Source organism: Pseudorasbora parva, chromosome 25 (genome assembly GCF_024679245.1).
Source record: "Pseudorasbora parva isolate DD20220531a chromosome 25, ASM2467924v1, whole genome shotgun sequence".
Taxonomy (NCBI): Eukaryota; Metazoa; Chordata; class Actinopteri; order Cypriniformes; family Gobionidae; genus Pseudorasbora; species Pseudorasbora parva.
Window position 1 is genome coordinate 21,159,341 of NC_090196.1, and position 19,934 is coordinate 21,179,274.

The 19,934-nt window shown below is 38.5% G+C and overlaps 1 protein-coding gene across 4 annotated transcripts in view; it reads left to right on the forward strand.

The window, feature by feature from the left end:
• The first annotated feature begins 607 nt into the window (after nt 1-607).
• The window catches only part of dyrk4 (dual-specificity tyrosine-(Y)-phosphorylation regulated kinase 4), a 50,180-nt gene continuing 30,853 nt past the window's right edge, over nt 608-19,934 (forward strand). For 2 of the 4 annotated variants that reach the window (XM_067435670.1, XM_067435672.1), the window contains exon 1: nt 14,289-14,496. In XM_067435670.1, coding sequence (XP_067291771.1) covers nt 14,446-14,496 — 51 coding nt within the window. In that variant the 5' untranslated portion in view covers nt 14,289-14,445. Of the gene's footprint in view, nt 687-1,354; nt 1,419-14,286; nt 14,497-14,872; nt 14,918-19,934 lie in introns of those variants that run through there. The other 2 variants (XM_067435668.1, XM_067435667.1) reach the window with 2 other exon arrangements.

A 19,934-nucleotide genomic window follows, 5' to 3' on the forward strand; every position in this document is an offset into this window, starting at 1 on the left:
CTTCTTGCAAAGTTTGACCAAATTTCAGCTTGGTTGGAAATGACATGCATGCAGTAAAATCTTTTTTTTATTGTTTTTACCCATAATGTCTGTTATAATGCTCAAACTTTTCTTTGACAATGTTGTAGCCTAAACAACTTTCAAGAAAATTGTTGGCTGTGATGAAAGGGACAGTCATTAAAAATTATAGCCAATTTTTTTCCATGTGATCATTTTAGACCATAAACTTGTAGCTACAAATAATTCACATTCATATCTTATTATTTATTATTTTAATAGATATTCTTATGGTCAAACAATTTCGATATTGTTTTTTATTTAGTTTTTCCAATAATAAAAACATGCCTAAAGCAGTTGAAGCAACATTCAAATGTGTATTTAATTACAAGAACACATAAAAATAAGATTTTTTGTGTTCAGAAACATTAATTGTTTTTCCCTTTGTGTAATAATCTCTGCATTGTAAGTTGTAACGTTGTCACCATGGTTACGGCGATCACTACAACAAGAGGGAACACGCGCGTGGGAGGCGCGCCACCTGCCTGCCGCGCTCATCAGTTTCACTCTGCGCGCTTCCGTTTACTACACACTAATCCATCAAATAGACTGAATCTGAAGAAGATGGATATGAGAGTATGAATTTTCGTAGACCATATTAAATGAGTGCATCTAACTATGGACAAAAAGTAAGTAGTAAACAAGTATTAACGACGTTTGTTTTATAGTTTGTTGTAAAGCATTTTTCAAATTTTGGTTTTAGTTGCATGAAGTTTTGCAAGTTATGTCAGAAAATGTAAAAATGTATACGATCTGCAAAAATATGTGACGGCTTATGATGCTATATAGAGTGAATAGAGAACAAATCTGAGGTGAAAATAAACTGACTGAAAATGCAGTGTTGTTTCAACCCAACGTTTGTGTCAAATATTGACAAACCCAAACGTTGGGTTTAAAAATGTTACAATTTCTTAAACCAACGCTTGTGGTTATCGATATAAGTTACCAACCATGGGTTGAAGCAATAGCCCACAGCATTTGTTAGATATTAATAAATACGTTTTAACCAGCTGGGGTCACTAGTAGCTTGCTGTAGGCTATAGCACTGTTCAGATATCCAGTGTATCATTCAGTTAGTGGACATTGAACTGCATATAATTCTATGAGTTTTTTCCCCTGGAGTTTTTTTATTACATGTAACTTTACACTGTAAACATTAAATAGCCTACATTTGAAATCAAATAAAACTAAAATACAACACAAACATACCATTTCAGTCTTTCTACTTCAAAATTACACTTAATTTATTTTGTTAATTGCTGTTTCTTGGTAAATTATAATTTTTTTCTTTAACCAGAAAAGCTGTAAGGAAGAAACTACTCATAAAGGAGAAGAACATTAGCCTTCCTTTGGTGAAAAAGGTAGGTGAATTGAATGCATTGTCTAAAAGGATGACTCACTCACACTCAGAACACAGAAGATCACTGAAAATCAGCTTTATCTTATTATGCTCCATGGCTGTAGAATGATTTTCAAACTATGACCATCTTGGCCGACCCACTGGAAAATAGATTTCTTTTAATCTCAAAGGGACCTTCTTGGAAAAATAAATAATGTGCAGCATATGTGCATATTCAACTTCAGGGGGGACAACATTAAAAGCTGAAGCAAATGAGGTCTTCTATCTAATACCATTCCAGACATATCAGACTCTTGGTGATTCTATAGCCATCTCTTACCATACTTGAGAGACTGTCCATGAATTTTCTTGGCAATGATTTTTCTGGGGTAGGTGGCTAGGTCTTTGCCCAACCCTCTCTACATGGCTTGGGACTCATACAAACGTATTCACACCTACAGACAATTTAGTGTCTCCAATCCAATTTAGCATCTCCTATACTGCTTATTTTTTGAATTATGGGGAAACCAGAGCACCTAGAGGAAACCCATGCAGACACATGGAGAACATGCAATCTCCACACAGAAAGGACACCAGATGGGTTGTGTTCAAAAAGGAAACATTTCCATAGGTACCAATACTGTTGTTGCTGTTGTTGTTGTTGTTGTTGTTGTTGTTGTTGTTGTTGTTGTTTTTGAGCACAACCCCTTCTTCCTCACCAGTACAGTATCCTGTGGGACTGGTAGATGCCACATCTCTGAGGCAGTGGTAAACCCATAAAGCAGTTACAATTTAATGTTATGAAACTGTGGGTGCCTGTTTTTGCTGAGATAGAACTCCCTGTGCCTCTATCTTGAAAATATTGCCAATCATTTTTTTATGGATGACAGGTTGGTGACACTGCAATGTACCTGTAAAACAGGAACACTGGTGGCAGTTTGCTTAATGGCTGACCTGTTCTGCTATAGAGAGAATAATGTCCTCCTGTTTCCAAACTATGTGACCTGTCTACTCAGCACTGCAAGTTTTTAAAGCAGTAGTTTATCAAAAAAGACAATTTTTTAATCATTTACTCATTCGAATGTCATTCCAAACCTGTCTTCCATGGAATACAAAATATGTTTAGCAGGATTTTCATGTGCTCTTTGCCAAAAAAAAATCACAAAAAGGTTATTATAATATATGTTATTATATAACTTTTATTGAATTTTTCTTTTCTTTTTTGGAGCTTGACAGCATCATCACCATTCACTTTCTTTATAACCAAAAAGAGTTTGTCACTTTGTCAAGAAACATGCCGTGAACACGTAATACGCAGACATGAATGGAATATGCATGCACATGATTAGCCTAGAAATCTAGACGCACCCCAGCGGCAGCAAATCTAATTTGCCGCGAGTGTCGTCTAGCAACTCTCAATTCACTTCTGAGCTGTAAACGCCAAACTCTTGTCGGGCCAATCACATTGTGTATAGAGTCGGTGGGCGGGGCTTAATATAATGACGGCCGAGTTGTGCTTCTAGTAAACACAGACACTGGCGAACGGCGGTCTTTTGAATCAGCTTTGACCGTGACTCTGGAAGACTTGGAGTTAAGCTTTTCTCTGATAAAAGAACAAAGAACGGCACTGAAGTCATTCTTAAGGGGGGCTGAAACACTCAGTTTCAGTCAATCTCATGTCAATCTTGAGTACCTATAGAGTAGTATTGCATCCTTCATATCTCCGAAAAGTCTTTAGTTTTATTATATTTGTAAAAGAAATATGGGCTGTACCGAGTCTTTCCGGAAAAAAACGAGCGCCTGGAGACGTATCGTGTGGGCGGAGCTAAAGAATGACAAATGCGCAAAGCGGTGACGTCCTCAAGCGTGGAGAAACCCTTGCTATCGATCTCAGCTAATAGATATGATCCAGAATCTAATTCGGAGGCTGAAATAGAAACAGCAACAGCAGGACGTCCGTCTCTGTGGTATGTACTGTATTAATGGCCTGTCAACATTTGTCTTTACTCTCAGTTTATGAGGACATGATTCGGTTTATGGACTATTGTATGCGACCAAATCTTAGTAGCAAGCAAAAGGGTTTTGCACGTCAGACTAGTGTAACGTTACACATAGAACAGCAATGGAGTCCGTTAGCGCATTTGAATGACGAAGCACGCGATCGTGTCGTTTACTGATGTTTACTCATGCGACGATAGCCAACAGCATAGACATTTGAAGGAGTTTTACTCACCGGCTGCTTCCAAAGCAGGACCGAACCTTTATCGCTGGGACGGCTCCCTCAAAAACACACTTCTTGGAGTGTGGAGATCCACTTTGCGATGCGACTGAAGCATTTCTGCGTTCAAATCGGTTCAAATGCAGCGCTGCCTTCCCGGAATGCTGTGCTGAAGCGTTTAAGTCGCTTAATGTCAAAGTGGAGGAATGAAGTGGAGCGCGGCGCGGACTATAACCGACGTTAGTGTTCACGGACGACTGGATCTGCAGCTGAGAGAGTGTACGGCCGTGCATTTCCTCTCTCTCCCTCTAGTCACGCGCGCGCGCACCCTACCGAGAGAAGAGCCCGTACGGCCCATACAAGGACCTTCCGTTCTATTAACGTCAAGTAGACCCATACTCGAAAAAAACTCTCCGAAACTTGTGAGAAACCGGAAGGAGTATTTTTAACACAGAAATACTCCATCAAACGTCCAACATTAGTTTTTGAAACTTTGTCTATGTTTAGGATGGGAATCCAAGTCTTTAAAGGTGTAAAAAGCTCAGTATGCATGAAACAGCATTTCACCCCCCCTTTAAGAAGGGAAGATGTGTTCAGAGTTTTGCCGACCGAATACGGCGAAAGTTTAATCTGTCAACGAGCTCTGCTTCACCTTCGTTGCTCTGGTCGGTTGCGCTATCCTATCGCGTGCAGAGGGAGTTTGAAAGACAAACGTTTATCCCGCCCCTCGGATTGAGCCCTGTCAATGGTGAGTTTCCAGACCAAACATCTTGATGTGGGTCTGGCTTGTCAGGCTAGCACATGATGTCACCATTTTCACAAATTCATGTTTTTGTTGTTTATATGGAGAAGGTAAAGGCATCGTTTTTAAAACCTTGCACTTTGAAATCCGTTTTAAAAAAGCTTGCTTTTGCAGGCCTCCAAAACGCAGTTAAAAGGTTTCCCTTTTTTAAAATGAAAACGGTGTCTTGTAAACACCCTTAATTTGGTTTTCCCTGTTTCCTGATTCCCTGTTGTTTAACTCCTTGTAATTTGCTGATTAATTACACCTGTGTCCCATTTAGTTCCCTTGTTTGCTTCTCTGTATACTCACTGTTTTGTTCAGTTCATGGTCTGGTATCATCAATGTTATTGTGGTTGTGTTAAAGGTGCACTATGCAACTTTTGGTCCACTGGAGGGCGCCTATTCTAAACAAAGGTGTAGTTTGATGACGCCAAGTGTGTGAGTGCAGTATCTTGGGACATGTGGTCTTCACCTCACAGCCGGTGGAAAATAGGACTCGTGCAGAAATCATGTTCATGGCTGCGGTTATTAACGTTACTGTAGTGTGAAGCAGAGTAGGACAGAGTGTTGTGGAGCTGAGCACGGCCGCTGGAGCGATTGTTTTACAAACACACGGCCCGCGAGTAACAGGACTTTTATTATGACGGGACGGGACACAGTCGCCGGGCTCCCGCACTTCCGCCCATGATTATAAGGTAAAGCAACTCTGTATATCATATTAGATACAACGTTACTCTGTGCATTCGCTCGGCACTGCTATGACATGTTCACACTGCTAAGAGAAAAGCGCTTCTGCAGAATAAAACCGAGGATAGCGCAGATATGACGCGATTGACCAACGACTTGCACAGCCGCTATGCTGAAACGTCCCGGTCCTTAGTTAAAATAGCAATTTTCTCACAATTTACAAATAGTTGGAAACATTTGGGATATTGTAAGTACTGAACTGAACAAAATATATAACACTGGCCTAGTGGTTTTTGGATATTTTACTGCAAAAATACTACATAGTGCACCTTTAAGTTATTCTCCTTAGTTTTCTCCTAGGTAGGTAGGTAGGCAGGCAGGCAGGCAGCCAGGCAGACAGACTGACTGACTGACTGACTGACTGACTGATTGATTGAAAGAACTATACCTTTAACGTAAAACACACTATACTGCAGAGCCCAGCATCTAACCTGAACTGTGAAATCTATGACTTCTTTAAGATATTTTTGTCTTGAGTGACTGCTGCTTTCTTGTAGAACAGACACTACATGTGAAATTGCTTTAGATTAGTCATGGATTTTGTATTATACTGATTTTCTTTTGTTCAAGAATGTCTGTAAAACAGTATTACAAGATGATGTGCATCTTTGCTTTCAATCTGAACAAGATTCTCTCAGCGCATCCCTTTAATACGTCAGAGAAACTCGTTTCAATCAGAGTGAGAGGCAGTAAAGACCTTGAGGCGAGTCTCTGAGCGAGAACCCACTTCTGCTCAAGTCGCGCTGCCATGGAAACAGCTGCCGCTTTGGAACGGTGGACTGGTGCTGGTTTTAGTTCTTTTAGTGGAGGCGTTGCGTTCCCACCATTTCTTTGACTGCAAGAGAGATTCAATAAATGTGGCACTTCTAAACATGATGCTGTGCTATCATTAGCTCCAGTTTGTGTGGGACATACCGTCCATCTGTACTTACTGCTATATTTTCTAATTTAAGCCTGAGAAGATTTATGTCATGCTATTAATAAAAGATATGTGAAAAGGAGTTTTTTGCATTTGTATATAGATATTGTTAAGATTAGTTTTAAAGGCTTTTTATGACAGTATGGGAATATTAAACAGCAGTGTAGTTAGTTAATTTTTTTAGTAATGACTATCCAAAATGTAAGGCAGCAAACAGGGAAAAATATAATTTTTTTTATATTTTTATAATTTTAAAATGCATTAAAAAAATTGCAAAAAAAATCTGTATAATTTATTCATGGATTTAGTCAAATGCAGCACTCATTATAAAGGGGTGATGAATTGAGAAATCAACTTTCCCTTGAGCTTTTGATATATAAAAGGTCTTGGTAATATAAGATTATCATGTAACGATCTGGAACGATCTTCCGCCCTCCATACGCACGACAGAATCACTCGCTGCATTCAAAAGACAGGTAAAAACATCTCTTCCATGAGCACTTAATCTTACATCTAAAAAAAAAAAAAAAAAAAAAAAAAAAAAAAAAAAAAAACTCTTTCCTCCTCTATTTCTCCTTTCTTCTTCCCTTTTCTGGTTTTTGCTACTCTGAGCGGTATACAAATCTTGGTATTTGTGTGGCACTTTTTGTGTTTTGTTGCCTCTTCTTGACGGAACGCTTCCTGTTCTCCTGAGTTATAAGTCGCTTTGGATAAAAGCGTCTGCTAAATGCATAAATGTAAATGTAAATGTAAGTTTCAGAACTGAAAACGTCCTTGTTAGTCAAAGAAAAGCTTTTATAGACACCAGGCCCAGAAAACGATCGTGTTCGCATCTTGACGTCATCGACTGATGAAACATCGCGTATACAGAATAATAAGCACGTGTAGTTCAGCAGCCCCGCCCACCGACTCATCAGATCACGCTAGCCAGCAGCAATAAACATGCTGAAGAAGATAGCAAGACACTGCGCTATTCCTGGTTGTGGAAGAACACAGTCGCTGCATAAGCTTCCTTCGGATCCTAATATTAGGAATGTGTGGTTAAACTTTATTTTTAATGAAGTTCAAGCTGGCGTGGGGAAGACAGTGGTGTTCACTTATTTAACTGCGGGATAGTTTGTCAAAATCTCACAATGCTATTTCTTCTATATTGGATCCGACAGGAAGAATGGTGCAACACACTTATGTGAGTTTTTTATATGTAATAGTATTGCATTGTTATAGATTGTTTTGCTTGTGTGTACGTGTCTAACAGAACATACCTTTAGCACGCTGGACTCCAACATGTATTGGCTAGGGCTCGCAAAGCCCAACGTCCCAGCTAGGGCTGTTTGTTTTCCTGATGGGCTACCAAAACGGAAGCCCGACGGCAGGCCGATGAAGCTCTTAATATTCCTTTCTTGCTCTGCTATTCTCTCTCTCTTGACGTGACATTTGAAGGGCGCGCGCATGTGTACGTGTGTGTGCGCGGTTCGCGCTTATGGACGATCGTGTGTGCTATGTAATACCAAAATAATAATCCAATCAATCAGGGGTGGATGAGAAATAAATTAGTGTGTTTGTTTGATAAAGACGTACTTGAATAATTTCGGGTGCCGCTTTCAAAACAACCTCTCCCTCATGTGAACTGAACTGACAGGGGCATAGATATGACAGGAGCTTAAGCTAATTAAATATGCTAATCTTATCCAATCCTAGCCATGGGCGTTTACTTTCAAGTCCCAGTGCATCAGGGCCATCAAAACCCAGCGTTTTGGAGAGAGCCTCAAAACCAGTGTAGAAAATAACCTATTACTAATTAGTTTATGATGTTTTTGAATGTAAAAACCACACAAACGTCATTAGTTGACCTCAAACAACAGTATATTTTTAAAAAAGCCTGTTCATGACACCTTTAAGTGGCCTTCAATGGGGCAGTGAAATGAAAATGTGTCTGTGTAGCGCATTGTTTACATTAAAAATACATGATAAATGAGTGTAGTGAAATGCAAAACTTGCAAGGGCAGTGGAATGAAAACAGTAAGGCGTAGAGGTGTGATTTTTATGAGCTGAATGCAAGATGCTGCAAAAGACGCGAAATGTGAGTGCAATACATCAACAAACACATCCTTTTATCGTATATTTAAAGAAGATTATGGAAAATAAGTGCTATTGAATGCAAAAAACACAAGATGCATGCGGGCAGTGAAATTAATAAAAAGCAAAGTCTAGAGATGCATTTTTTCACACAAAGGGCACAAAAGTGATACATCATAACTCAATTATTCCTTTTGTCCTTCAAACCATTAACCTCCCATTTACCAGCCCTGAGCTAGTGTCCAGTAATTTAAAGTTAGTTATATCTCCAGAAACAGTTCAGTAAACAAATTTCAATTCTATTTAGTTCTCCTAGTGGCACAGAGACTACTAACATTTTATGCTAAATGTGCAGCCAGTTCAACACAGCCAGGTTATTGAGATATCAATCTTAGTCTCATATGGAATATGTTGACCCATTTGGATTTGGTATCTGATAAACTAAGTGTTGGCAGGCCTAGACCTCCGTTGATGATATAGCCATTATCGAGATGAACTCCTCACCCGATAATGTTTCTTATGGGACCTTGCAGCGCTCCTGATGATATTGGATACTCCAAATTAAACCCGGCAATTCACCTCAGTGTGTCAGAGAGCAGTGGGTTTCACCTTATACACCTGATTTACATGACAAGACCAGCCAGTGTTTACACACACATGCTAGCATATTTAAGTGTGTAAGCACCATATCTGTCTTTAACATTCAGCATAAAAACAAAGTAGGGCACTATTTCTTAATTATGCTTCCCCTCTTTTTCCAAGCCAACATACAGTATTAGTATCAGCCTCTCTGAATTATTGACTGGCAGATTATGAATGAATGTTTTCTTTGGCATCAACCGGTGCACTCTGGAACATCGCTAACCATGTGGACAGCATCTTTTGTTTGTCCACCTGTCTGCGGTGATGTTTTTGCATATGAAGGGTTGTAACAGTACAGCTTGCACCTTATGCTGCAAAAAATGTTTTGATGCTTGTTAAAGTTAATTAAAATGAGTTACAATAACACAAATGCTAAACATTTTGTTTCTTAATTTAATTGTGTTCAATCTACTTAAAGAAGTGGTTTTGTGTCAAACTCTGACCCTGGAGGGCCACTGTCCTACAGATTTTAGCTCCAAAACACATGACTGGAAGTTCCTAATAATCCTGAAGACCTCAATTAGCATGTTTAGATGTGTTTAATTCTGGTTTTGAGCTAAAATCTGCAAGACAATGGCCCCCCAGGAACTGAGTTTGACACCCCAAATTATCTTTGTAGCATTAACTGAAATTTGGCAATGGATTTTTAGCTCCCAGAATGTTTTGGAAAGGGCTGGTTAGGAGAGTTACATAGTTACTTCAGCTGTAAAACTTTTATCATCAACCCTGAACTGAAGTTAGATTCCAGGTACTGGCTTAAAATAATGATTGGTTCAAGAATCGAACATCACTATTCAACACAAGGAATGAAATCTACTGAAACAAATTGTTCTTTTTTTTGTAGATTCTATAAGTTTGTTTTTACAGCGTAGCTTGACCTGTCTAGCTTTACCAGTGTCTAGCTTTATCATTGTATCTGTTCCATTGTTTGAGTTAACACAGCTCTGGTCAGCCGGGCTGCCTCTTCGCCCTGACAAGGCATAATTGGATTTGTAGGGGCTTTAGTGACTCAAGAGTCTCTTAATGACGCTGTATGTTTGTTAGAGTAAACTTCACTAGTGTTGACGCATTCAAACTCAAATTATAGAAGCACTCAAAAAATACAATTGAGCTGTCTAACAATATATAAAACAAGGAATGTTGTTACATAATATTCCTGGAAATGCCTCATCTAATCCATCTCATTAAGATTATCAGAGATGTTTGTTTATAAACAAAAAATTGGAGTTACATCATCATATGATAGTGATTATGATATAATGGGATCACCTGTTCTACTTCACTGATGACAGAGTCGTTGTCACACAAACAGTGCTGATTAATTCTGTGTTGATTAAGTCCTGAGATCTGTCATTATGATAAGCCGTGTGTCATGTCCCAGAGGTGTGTGTTTCCATGTGATGTACCGCTGGGATTTCGCAGACCTGTAAAGTGTTACAAAGGGGAGCTAGCTTAATTTGATGAGAAGCTGTGCTGAAATAGTTAAATGTTGGATTAGTTATGTCATTAACTTAATGGTGATGATCTAATGTGGTTTTAAAAAAGATTGTTTGGCTAATGCAGATCTCTTAAAAATGGTTCCAAACCACACCAGACTCAGGTTTTCGGCGCTAAGGATTTAATTGAAGTGTTTTCGAAGTGAAAGGAACAAAGTAAAGCCTTTCTGGAATTGTTTTTAAGGGACAATTGTGGCCTAATGGTTAGAGAGTTGGACTTGTAGCCCGAAGGTAGTGGGTTCAATTCTCAGCAGGAAATGTTGTTGGGGGGTGAATGAATGGCACTCTCTGAGGTGCATTGAGCAAGACACATAACCCCCAAATCACTCCGTTGGTGCCAAAGCAAAATGGCTGCTTTCTGCTCTAGGTGTGTGTTCAATACCCACTGATGTGTGTGTGTACTTTGGTGGGTGAAATGCAGAGCACAAATTCCACCATAGTTGGCTACACGTCACTTTAACTTTTAAACAGAACCTCTTTATTGCAAAATTCATAAGTTTAATTTGCCTAGACTCTAGAGCAATGCCCAATTCATTAACAAGTCCTTCTTTTAAGTCTAATATTTGCAATTGGTCCAACTGGTTCATAAAAGCAGTCTGAATGATTTGTTCGCACAAACAAACTGATTCAGATTAAAACCGCCAAACCCAATCTCATAAGAAAACTAAGCTATTTTAAGTTTTGACGAATTGGTAGAAAACTTGATATGGTTTGATTTGTACACAAATCTAAGATTTTTTAAAAGTATGAATACGCACTCAGTGGTGCTAAAGTAGATAAAAAGGTACAAAATTAATTGATTGAAATCAGACAAATTATTATGCATTTACCACCAATTTGCCAAAACATAAAATAGCTACAATATCTGTCTGAAACGGGATACATGGAATTACTAAAACAATTGAATCTGGAAAAAAAGTGCCTACATATGATTGTTTTAGAATGTAATAAGCCAGTTTGATGTCAGACATCACTTGATGACTGAATCTGTCTCTGCTAATTGGTTCTTTGAAGCAAACCGTACAAATGAACCATTTGGATTATATACAATGCATTCAATATATGGTCAGGCACACACTGTTTCAGTAGATTCTATGTTGTGTCTGTTACAAAGGAAGATCACCTTGCCTTCTGTTTGATGTTGTCACGTGTGTGTCTGAGTGTGTAGTGTATGGTTGTGTTAAGGATGCACAGACAGTGACATAACAATTCTCAGTTTACCTGTGTGACAGAATCCTCCTTTGGATGCCAATGGTTTATTGTGTGACAATGGTTATTAAACCACCGACAATGCACCACTGAATATTGTTTTTAATTACACAATCTTCAAAAATCCTTTCTTTAATTATCACATAAAACTTGTATATATAAAATCATAGTACTTTATATTTAAAAAAAAAAAAAAGTATAGTGAAATGCATTAAAGGGATTGTTCACCCAAAAATGATCCAATAATTTACTCAGCCTCAAGCCGCCCTAGGTGTATATGACATTTTTCTTTCAGACAAATACAATCAGAGTTATACAGGTCCTTCTCAAAAAATTAGCATATTGTGATAAAGTTCATTATTTTCCATAATGTAATGATAAATATTAAACTTTCATATAATTTAGATTCATTGCACACCAACTGAAATATTTCAAGTATTTTATTGTTTTAATACTGATGATTTTGGCATACAGCTCATAAAAACCCAATATCTCAAAAAATTAGCATATCATGAAAAGGTTCTCTAAACGAGCTATTAACCTAATCATCTGAATCAACTAATTAACTCTACACACCTGCAAAAGATTCCTGAGGCTTTTAAAAACTCCCAGCCTGGTTCATTACTCAAAACCGCAATCATGAGTAAGACTGCCGACCTGACTGCTGCCCAGAAGGCCATCATTGACACCCTCAAGCGAGCGGGTAAGACACAGAAAGAAATGTCTGAACAAATAGGCTGTTCCCAGCGTGCTGTATCAAGGCACCTCAGTGGGAAGTCTGTGGGAAGGAAAAAGTGGGGCAAAAAACGCTGCACAACGAGAAGAGGTGACCGGACCCTAAGGAAGATTGTGGAGAAGGACCGATTCCAGACCTTGGGGGACCTGCGGAAGCAGTGGACTGAGTCAGGAGTAGAAACATCCAGAGCCACCGTGCACAGGCGTGTACAGGAAATGGGCTACAGGTGCCGCATTCCCCGGGTCAAGCCACTTTTGGGCTACAGAGAAGCAGTACTGGACTGTTGCTCAGTGGTCCAAAGGACTTTTTTTGGATGAAAGCTAATTTTGCATGTCATTCGGAAATCAAGGTGCCAGAGTCTGGAGGAAGACTGGGGAGAAGGAAAAGCCAAAATGCCTGAAGTCCAGTGTCAAGTACCCACAGTCAGTGATGGTCTGGGGTGCCATGTCAGCTGCTGGTGTTGGTCCACTGTGTTTTATCAAGGGCAGGGTCAATGCAGCTAGCTATCAGGAGATTTTGGAGCACTTCATGCTTCCATCTGCTGAAAAGCTTTATGGAGATGAAGATTTCGTTTTTCAGCATGACCTGGCATCTGCTCACAGTGCCAAAACCACTGGTAAATGGTTTACTGACCATGGTATTACTGTGCTCAATTGGCCTGCCAACTCTCCTGACCTGAACCCCATAGAGAATCTGTGGGATATTGTGAAGAGGGAGTTGAGAGACGCAAGACCCAACACTCTGAATGAGCTTAAGGCCGCTATCAAAGCATCCTGGACCTCCATAACACCTCAGCAGTGCCACAGGCTGATCGCCTCCATGCCACGCCGCATTGAAGCAGTCATTTCTGCAAAAGGATTCCCGACCAAGTATTGAGCATAACTGAACATAATTATTTGAAGGTTGACTTTTTTTGTATTAAAAACACTTTTCTTTTATTGGTTGGATGAAATATGCAAATTTTTTGAGACAGGAATTTTGGCTTTTCATGAGCTGTATGCCAAATCATCAGTATTAAAACAATGAAAGACCTGAAATATTTCAGTTGGTGTGCAATCAATCTAAAATATATGAAAGTTTAATTTTTATCATTACATTATGGAAACTAATGAACTTTATCACAATATACTAATTTTTTGAGAAGGAGGGGGGCCTAATAAAGGCCTTCTGAAGCCAATTGATGAGTTTTTGTAAGATAAATATCCATATTTAAAACTTTATGAAGTAAAATATATAGTTTCCGCCATGCAGAGCGCCTTTCTTATTCAACTTGTGAAGAAAGTGTAACGCCTCTCGCAGTTCAAAATACTACCAATAACCTCCAACATCGTCGTGTTAAATATAGATATTTCTCTTACAAAAACTTACAAAAATTGATTTGACACGCGATCCGAATCATGAATCAATACGCTGGCTGATTCATAATGTTCAAAGCTTTGTTGGAAATGACATTGGTATCAATGAAGGCCTTTCTGAGCCATCGGATTTCAACAAAAATATCTTCATTTGTGTTCCGAAGATGAACGGAGGTCTTACGGGTGTCGAATGACATGAGGGTGAGTAAATAATTACAGAATTTTCATTTTTGGGTGAACTAACCCTTTAACCCCCCAGAGACGTGTGGATTACTTTTATAATGGATTTTTGGGCTGCCATTCACTAACTTTTTAAAGCTTGGAAGAGACAGGACATTTTTTAATATAACTATACAAAGATTGTATTCTTCTGAAAGAAGTGTCATACACCTACGATGGCTCGAGGGTGAGTAAATCATGGGCTAATTTTCATTTTTGGGTGAGCTATCCCTTTAAAGCATATTAAAACACAGCTTTTGTACATACATGCCAAGAAAGTAATTAGTCTACAATAAAAATAACCTCCATGTTTACCTGAACGTGACACTGATATTATGCAATGCGTTTCTGAAGAGCACAAGAATGCGAGTGCAATAAAAAGAACCTGGCGGATGGTGAAGATGAGCGCGTGGTGGCCTGACTGCACCTGCTTCCATCACTCAATGCCTTATCGCCAGGTTCCTTCCCCGTCCAGGGTCAAACATGTCAGCACCAGACCGCATGCTCACTGGCTGGAACTCCACACCACCCAAACAGCTTATTCGCAGCCCACGCTGTAGCTGCCTTCCATACTAGCTCTGGATTTGTTAAATCATTTGTTCCCTGGATTCATCCGAACGCTATTCTCTAACCTTGCCTGAAGTAGAAATGGGCCCGAGGGCAGAATCAGAAAGAGGGGAAGGAGAAAACAGAGAGAAGGTAAGATGTGGAGCAGGATGATGAATAATAAAATACTATATATATATATATATATATATATATATATGATGCTGTGGTGTCGGATGGTTGTAATTATTTTATGGTTGTGAATTTTCAACTTGTGATAGAATATTTTATTCCTTCATTATTCTTAGACAAAGGACAAAAAAGGGTTTTATTAGTGAAAGTGTGTGTCTATCCCATGGGTTGTACAACCTGGCTCTGAGCAGTCCAAATTAATTTATTGAATTTATTAAAGAAGTGCAGATTTCATCCGTTTGTAATTCAGTTTAAGATAATCTAACCGGTATATACGTAAACCATGTGGGATATTATTTTTGCAATAACAAGATAGTCCCTTGCTTGGTGTTTCTAGGGTTTGAGGTTTCTCTCTTCACCCAGGCAACCAGAGATCATTGAGGTAACTAGTCTCTTGAGCTTAGTTAACTGATGCCCATAATCCTGCAAGATAAACATCTTTACCTGCAGACTGTAGAAATAATGATTGCACTTTATTTTACAGTATGTGCACGTACGTGTACTTACCTAAGAAAGGACTGGGTAATATAAGGTAACTACATGGGTTATGGTTAGGTTTAGGGGTATAAGTACCTATAGCTATTACCCAGTTATTGCAATTACTTTAATAGTATGTACAAGGGGAACAGGACTGTAAAAAAGTCCCATCCAAATGTGTTGTTCCTGTAAATGATGATAAGATCTTCATTTGTTTAGTTTTCCCTCCTTTGGTAATAGAAAATATATCTTCAAGGTTGTGTCATAGCCTTGAAATAAATCTGCATATTTATATCCTTGATTTAATGCTCAAGATCAAGTTAAAGATGACTGATGGCCACTGAAAAAGATGGATTAGTTGCATTAAGTTCAAAGAGAGGACAGGACAAAAAAAATATTCGACGCTTAGCGAACCCCTTGAATAACTATTAAATATAACAAATGCACTAAACAACGATAGAACTTTCATGCCAGAAAACTATGATGTAAAAAGATGCTTGTTTGTGACGTGTCATCGCTTATGCACATGTCGGATGCATTTCCTATCTCGAAATGTAGCCTATTGGTGAAGGCAGTTAATACAAATGTGTTTTGATGGCTGTATAACAGAAGGACCTGAATGAGATTACTTGAGTTTCACCTCTCTGATTGTCTCGCTATTATTTGAGAATTACTTTTAAATAAAGTATCACTAAAATATATAAACTCACTAGCTCGACTTTCAGTCCATCCATCAGTTAATTCTCCAAACTGATTTATCCTCTACAGGTCAGGTGGCCTATTTTAGACTATTTAAATTATATTTTTTACCTGGTTAACAGTCTAAATATTACATATGATGTGTTCTTAAAAAAAGCACTGTAGCGCAAAATAGCAAGAAAAAATGTCAGCAAGAAAAAAAATCAGGAGTGTTTTTGCCTGTGATAACTTCACACAAAAACAAATCTATTGCAACTAGTGTGGTCAGATTCATTAACAAATTACTCTTTCGAGTTGGTTATTTAAAAGAGACGTTCAAAAATACATACAAGCTCAGTTCCCGATTTGAATCAGACTCTTGAAACTTTTACCTAAATAAATCTGTGAGAGCAGCTACTGAATCAACAAGATAGACTCAAATAATCTGTAAAGTGATTAATAATAAAGGTTGGGTCTGTAAATCAAGTTTTGTGTACTTAAGATTCACTTTTAGTGTAATTACAATACCTTAAACCTACATAGGTCTAATAATACCTATTTAGCACTATTTATGTTAGTAACTTAAGTACTAGCTTGTAGTTACAATTTAAAAGTAGCTTCCCTGACACTGTTAAAAAAAGTGTGGTCATTTTGTCTCAATCCTTGGCCTATATGGGGACATCTCTGCTCAGAGTCAACACATTTAAAGTCTATAGGTCAAAGCAAAAATGAAATCTCTGACAACAAAAGCAAAGCTTCTCTGAATAATTAGATATCAGCTTTTAATTTAAACATGAATAGATGTTGAATGTTATCATTGTCATCCTGTCCCATCCACTGTGTGTATGCTTATGGGTTTGTGTATTTGTGTGTGTGTGATAAGGATTAGCCCATGTGAGGCCTGGCCCAGACAGCTGACCTTGATAGATAATGTTACTCATGCTGCTTATGCTGGCATAAGTGAGTGAAGCATTGTCAGTCTTTCTCTCTGCCCACTCATTGAACTACTCTACTGTTGAACATGGACATCTGTATATCTCTAGCATCAGTAAATACCAACTGTATTCGTGAGAGATTGGAGTGTTGTTTTTATTCATTCATTTTTTTCCATCAATGGTGCTTGCTAAGGTTTAAAATAAACCCCATAATCCTAAGGACTAGGATTTGGCATGAAGCTTGGGTGTTAGTGCAACAGATGTAAATGATACTGCTAAAGATGTCTAATTGGCTACATTTTGCCTGGTAGATGATAAAACGAGTGAGTCCGATAGACTTAGATCTAAGACAATGTCTCAAATATCATAGGGTTTAAGCAACCACCCAGAACACCCTAGCAACTGCATAGCAATATGCTAAAAAAAATACTCTTTACAGCAAAAAGTCTTTTTGAGTATAGAATGTTTAAAAGTGTCCTTAAAATAGTGGCTATACATATTCAGGTTGACATCTTTGGACTTTGTGCCAAGGCTTGTGCTTTTGATCGTCTCGCTAAGCGTTGGGGAGTTTTGTTGTATGGTATGTCAAGCTAAAAATAGTCTTTTAAATGTTTGGATAATATTATATGGCTTCCTTAAGATATCCCTAAATATGTATCTGGTTCTACATATATATTGAAAAATGTCAGTGCTACACTAGTTGACTTAACTGACTTGTCAGACACATACTTATACTGTTTAATTATATTAGGGCAAGCACAGGCTTAAATTGGTCATCAACGTACTTAACCATTTAAAATAGACTGCCATCTGTAGTTTCAATAAGGTGCACATGCATATGGTCATGTGCAAAAATAACATCTTAGCAAAGGTGAAGACTTTACCTCCACTTTATCTTTTGGCTTCCTAAACGTGTCACATGTGGTTAATCCATTACTCGGCAACACCTGCTAGTGGATGACCCTTTTCTCGCCTGAACTACTTATATCCACTTGATCGCTACATATGCTTAAATTGCACATCTGCCAGCTAGGCCATAGCCATCAGTCTGTTGCATTCATGAATTTACATTGTTGAACATTTTTAATAGCATGGGTGATACTGAGTAACCACACCCAGTTTGCACCATCACAAGCATTAGTTAAGGGAGAATGAGCCAGGCTAGAAAAGTTACTGTTTTTTGGGAGGGTTTTTTGCCATATACTTGGAAATCTGAACATATTTCCCTACTGTGTTCACAACTAGGAGTGCCCAATCTTATTCCTGGAGGGCCAACTCCCTAGTTTATCTCCAACCTTAATTAAACACACCTGAACCTTAAACAACTCTTTTAAGAATGCTGGCCACCAGGACCAAGATTGGAGAACTCTGAAATAAATGTACTGTGAATGTAGGAATGAGGGGTGTCCAATCCTCTCCTTCCAGCGAAGTTTAGTTCTATCCCTTTAAACACCTGAAATAACTAATCAGGGTCTTCAGGATCACCCAAAACATTCAGGCAGTTGTGTTATGCCTGGTACACACTGTACCATTTTAGGCTCTCCAGATGAAAGATGACCAATCATGGCGACTTCTGTGGTCGTTGCTCCTAAACGGCAGAAATTTAGCATGATTATCTTATTATTGTGTTTGCTGCCACAACCTACTAGCCTGGATGCCAGCCGAACGCAGCCCTGCCCACAACATTTGAGGTCAGGCAGTTCGGTCTGGACTTGATCCATAGAGGAGTAATTATACCCGAACAGAAACTGTTGGGACCAATGAAATTGACGGGGCAGGCTTTAGACGATGATGGACAGATAATAAACAGTAGCAAAATCATCCATGTCATCAAATGCACTTGAATTTGTTCTAATCCTAAAGCTGCGCATACACTGTGTGATTTCTATGTGATTTCAGCAAGGTTACCTACTCACACTGTACGGGTAGATCACATGCGATGCAAAGCTAAAGCTCATGATTGATGTGCTCTCACTGTGCGGTCACACCGTCGAGCGCAACTTGTCTTCTCACACTGTACGGGTGAAAAATGCGCAATAAAACCCCCATGCCTTGTTGCGACGATAAACCATGCTAGCCTATCAAATGCATCAGCTATCGATATCAAGAGGATTTAGAATTTATGTATAAAAATTATTATTATTATTAGAGTAGCCTAGGCCTACTTTTATTATTAAAAGGAATTATAGATCTATAATTAAATGATTATCAGTCTATAATGTCAGAAACCTGCAATAATGTCAGTCTCAATAAAAAGACTAAATAAAGAGAGAAACTACTTTAAAAAAAACAACTTGTTTAACATGAAATGGTCCTACTTCTCTTCTATTTTTTTCTCACAATATGGACCAAAAGAGAAATATTAAGAAAATAAATTAAGACAATAGGCTACATTATCAGCATGTTGAATTAGATTAATCTCTCATTGTCTAAAATATATGGGTCGAACTTGCTTGTCAGTTTTTACTTTCACTTTCTGTAGGGAATAATCGACTGGGTTTGAGACTGCGTTTGCACATTGTGTTTGATATCCACTGACTCGTGTTCAGGAATTCAAACGGGAAAAGAAAAAAAGGAAGAAAAAAAAGGACAACATGACATCGTGTCAAGATGGACAACGGTTCTCACTTCCCGTCATAATACGATTAAGTAGGCTAAATATTAATTAATATTTAATACAAGTAACGAAATAAATAAATAAATAGAGTGTGAAAGTAAAACAAGTAGGCTAGCCCTAAATAAAAAAATAAAAGGTTAAACTTCTGCTTTTGCGCAGGCGCAGTGAGGGAAAATCAGGCAATCAGTTCATGGCTTTGCTTTAGCAGTGCGATAACCTCACAAGGGGCGACCAGAATTTCTGACATGCCAGAAATTCATCCGATTCCTGATCGAGAGAGGTTTGTTGCCTCTCGTTTCCCCCTGTACACTGCACGAACACTTCAAAGCAAACGACGCACGATAAAACTGAAAATCGGCGTGACCCAAAAAAGAGTCGCACGAGTCAGAATTCGATTCGAAATCGGAAGAAAATCGCACAGCGTATGCCCAGCTTAAACTGAGAAAACTTGTTCGTATATCCATTCACCTTCACTATTTCTCTCAGAAATGATGATCGTGTTGGTACATACTCTGTGTATCCTTAAAAAAAATTACAACACCGGCAAAGATTGTTTACATTCATCTTTTTCTTCTTACGTTACTTATTCCAGCGTGTGTGCAGACAGGGTTGCCAAGTTTTTACAACTAAACCCACCAACAACTAGCAAAAAACAAGCCCAATAGCTTTTTGGGGAGTTCTCCGGAAATGTG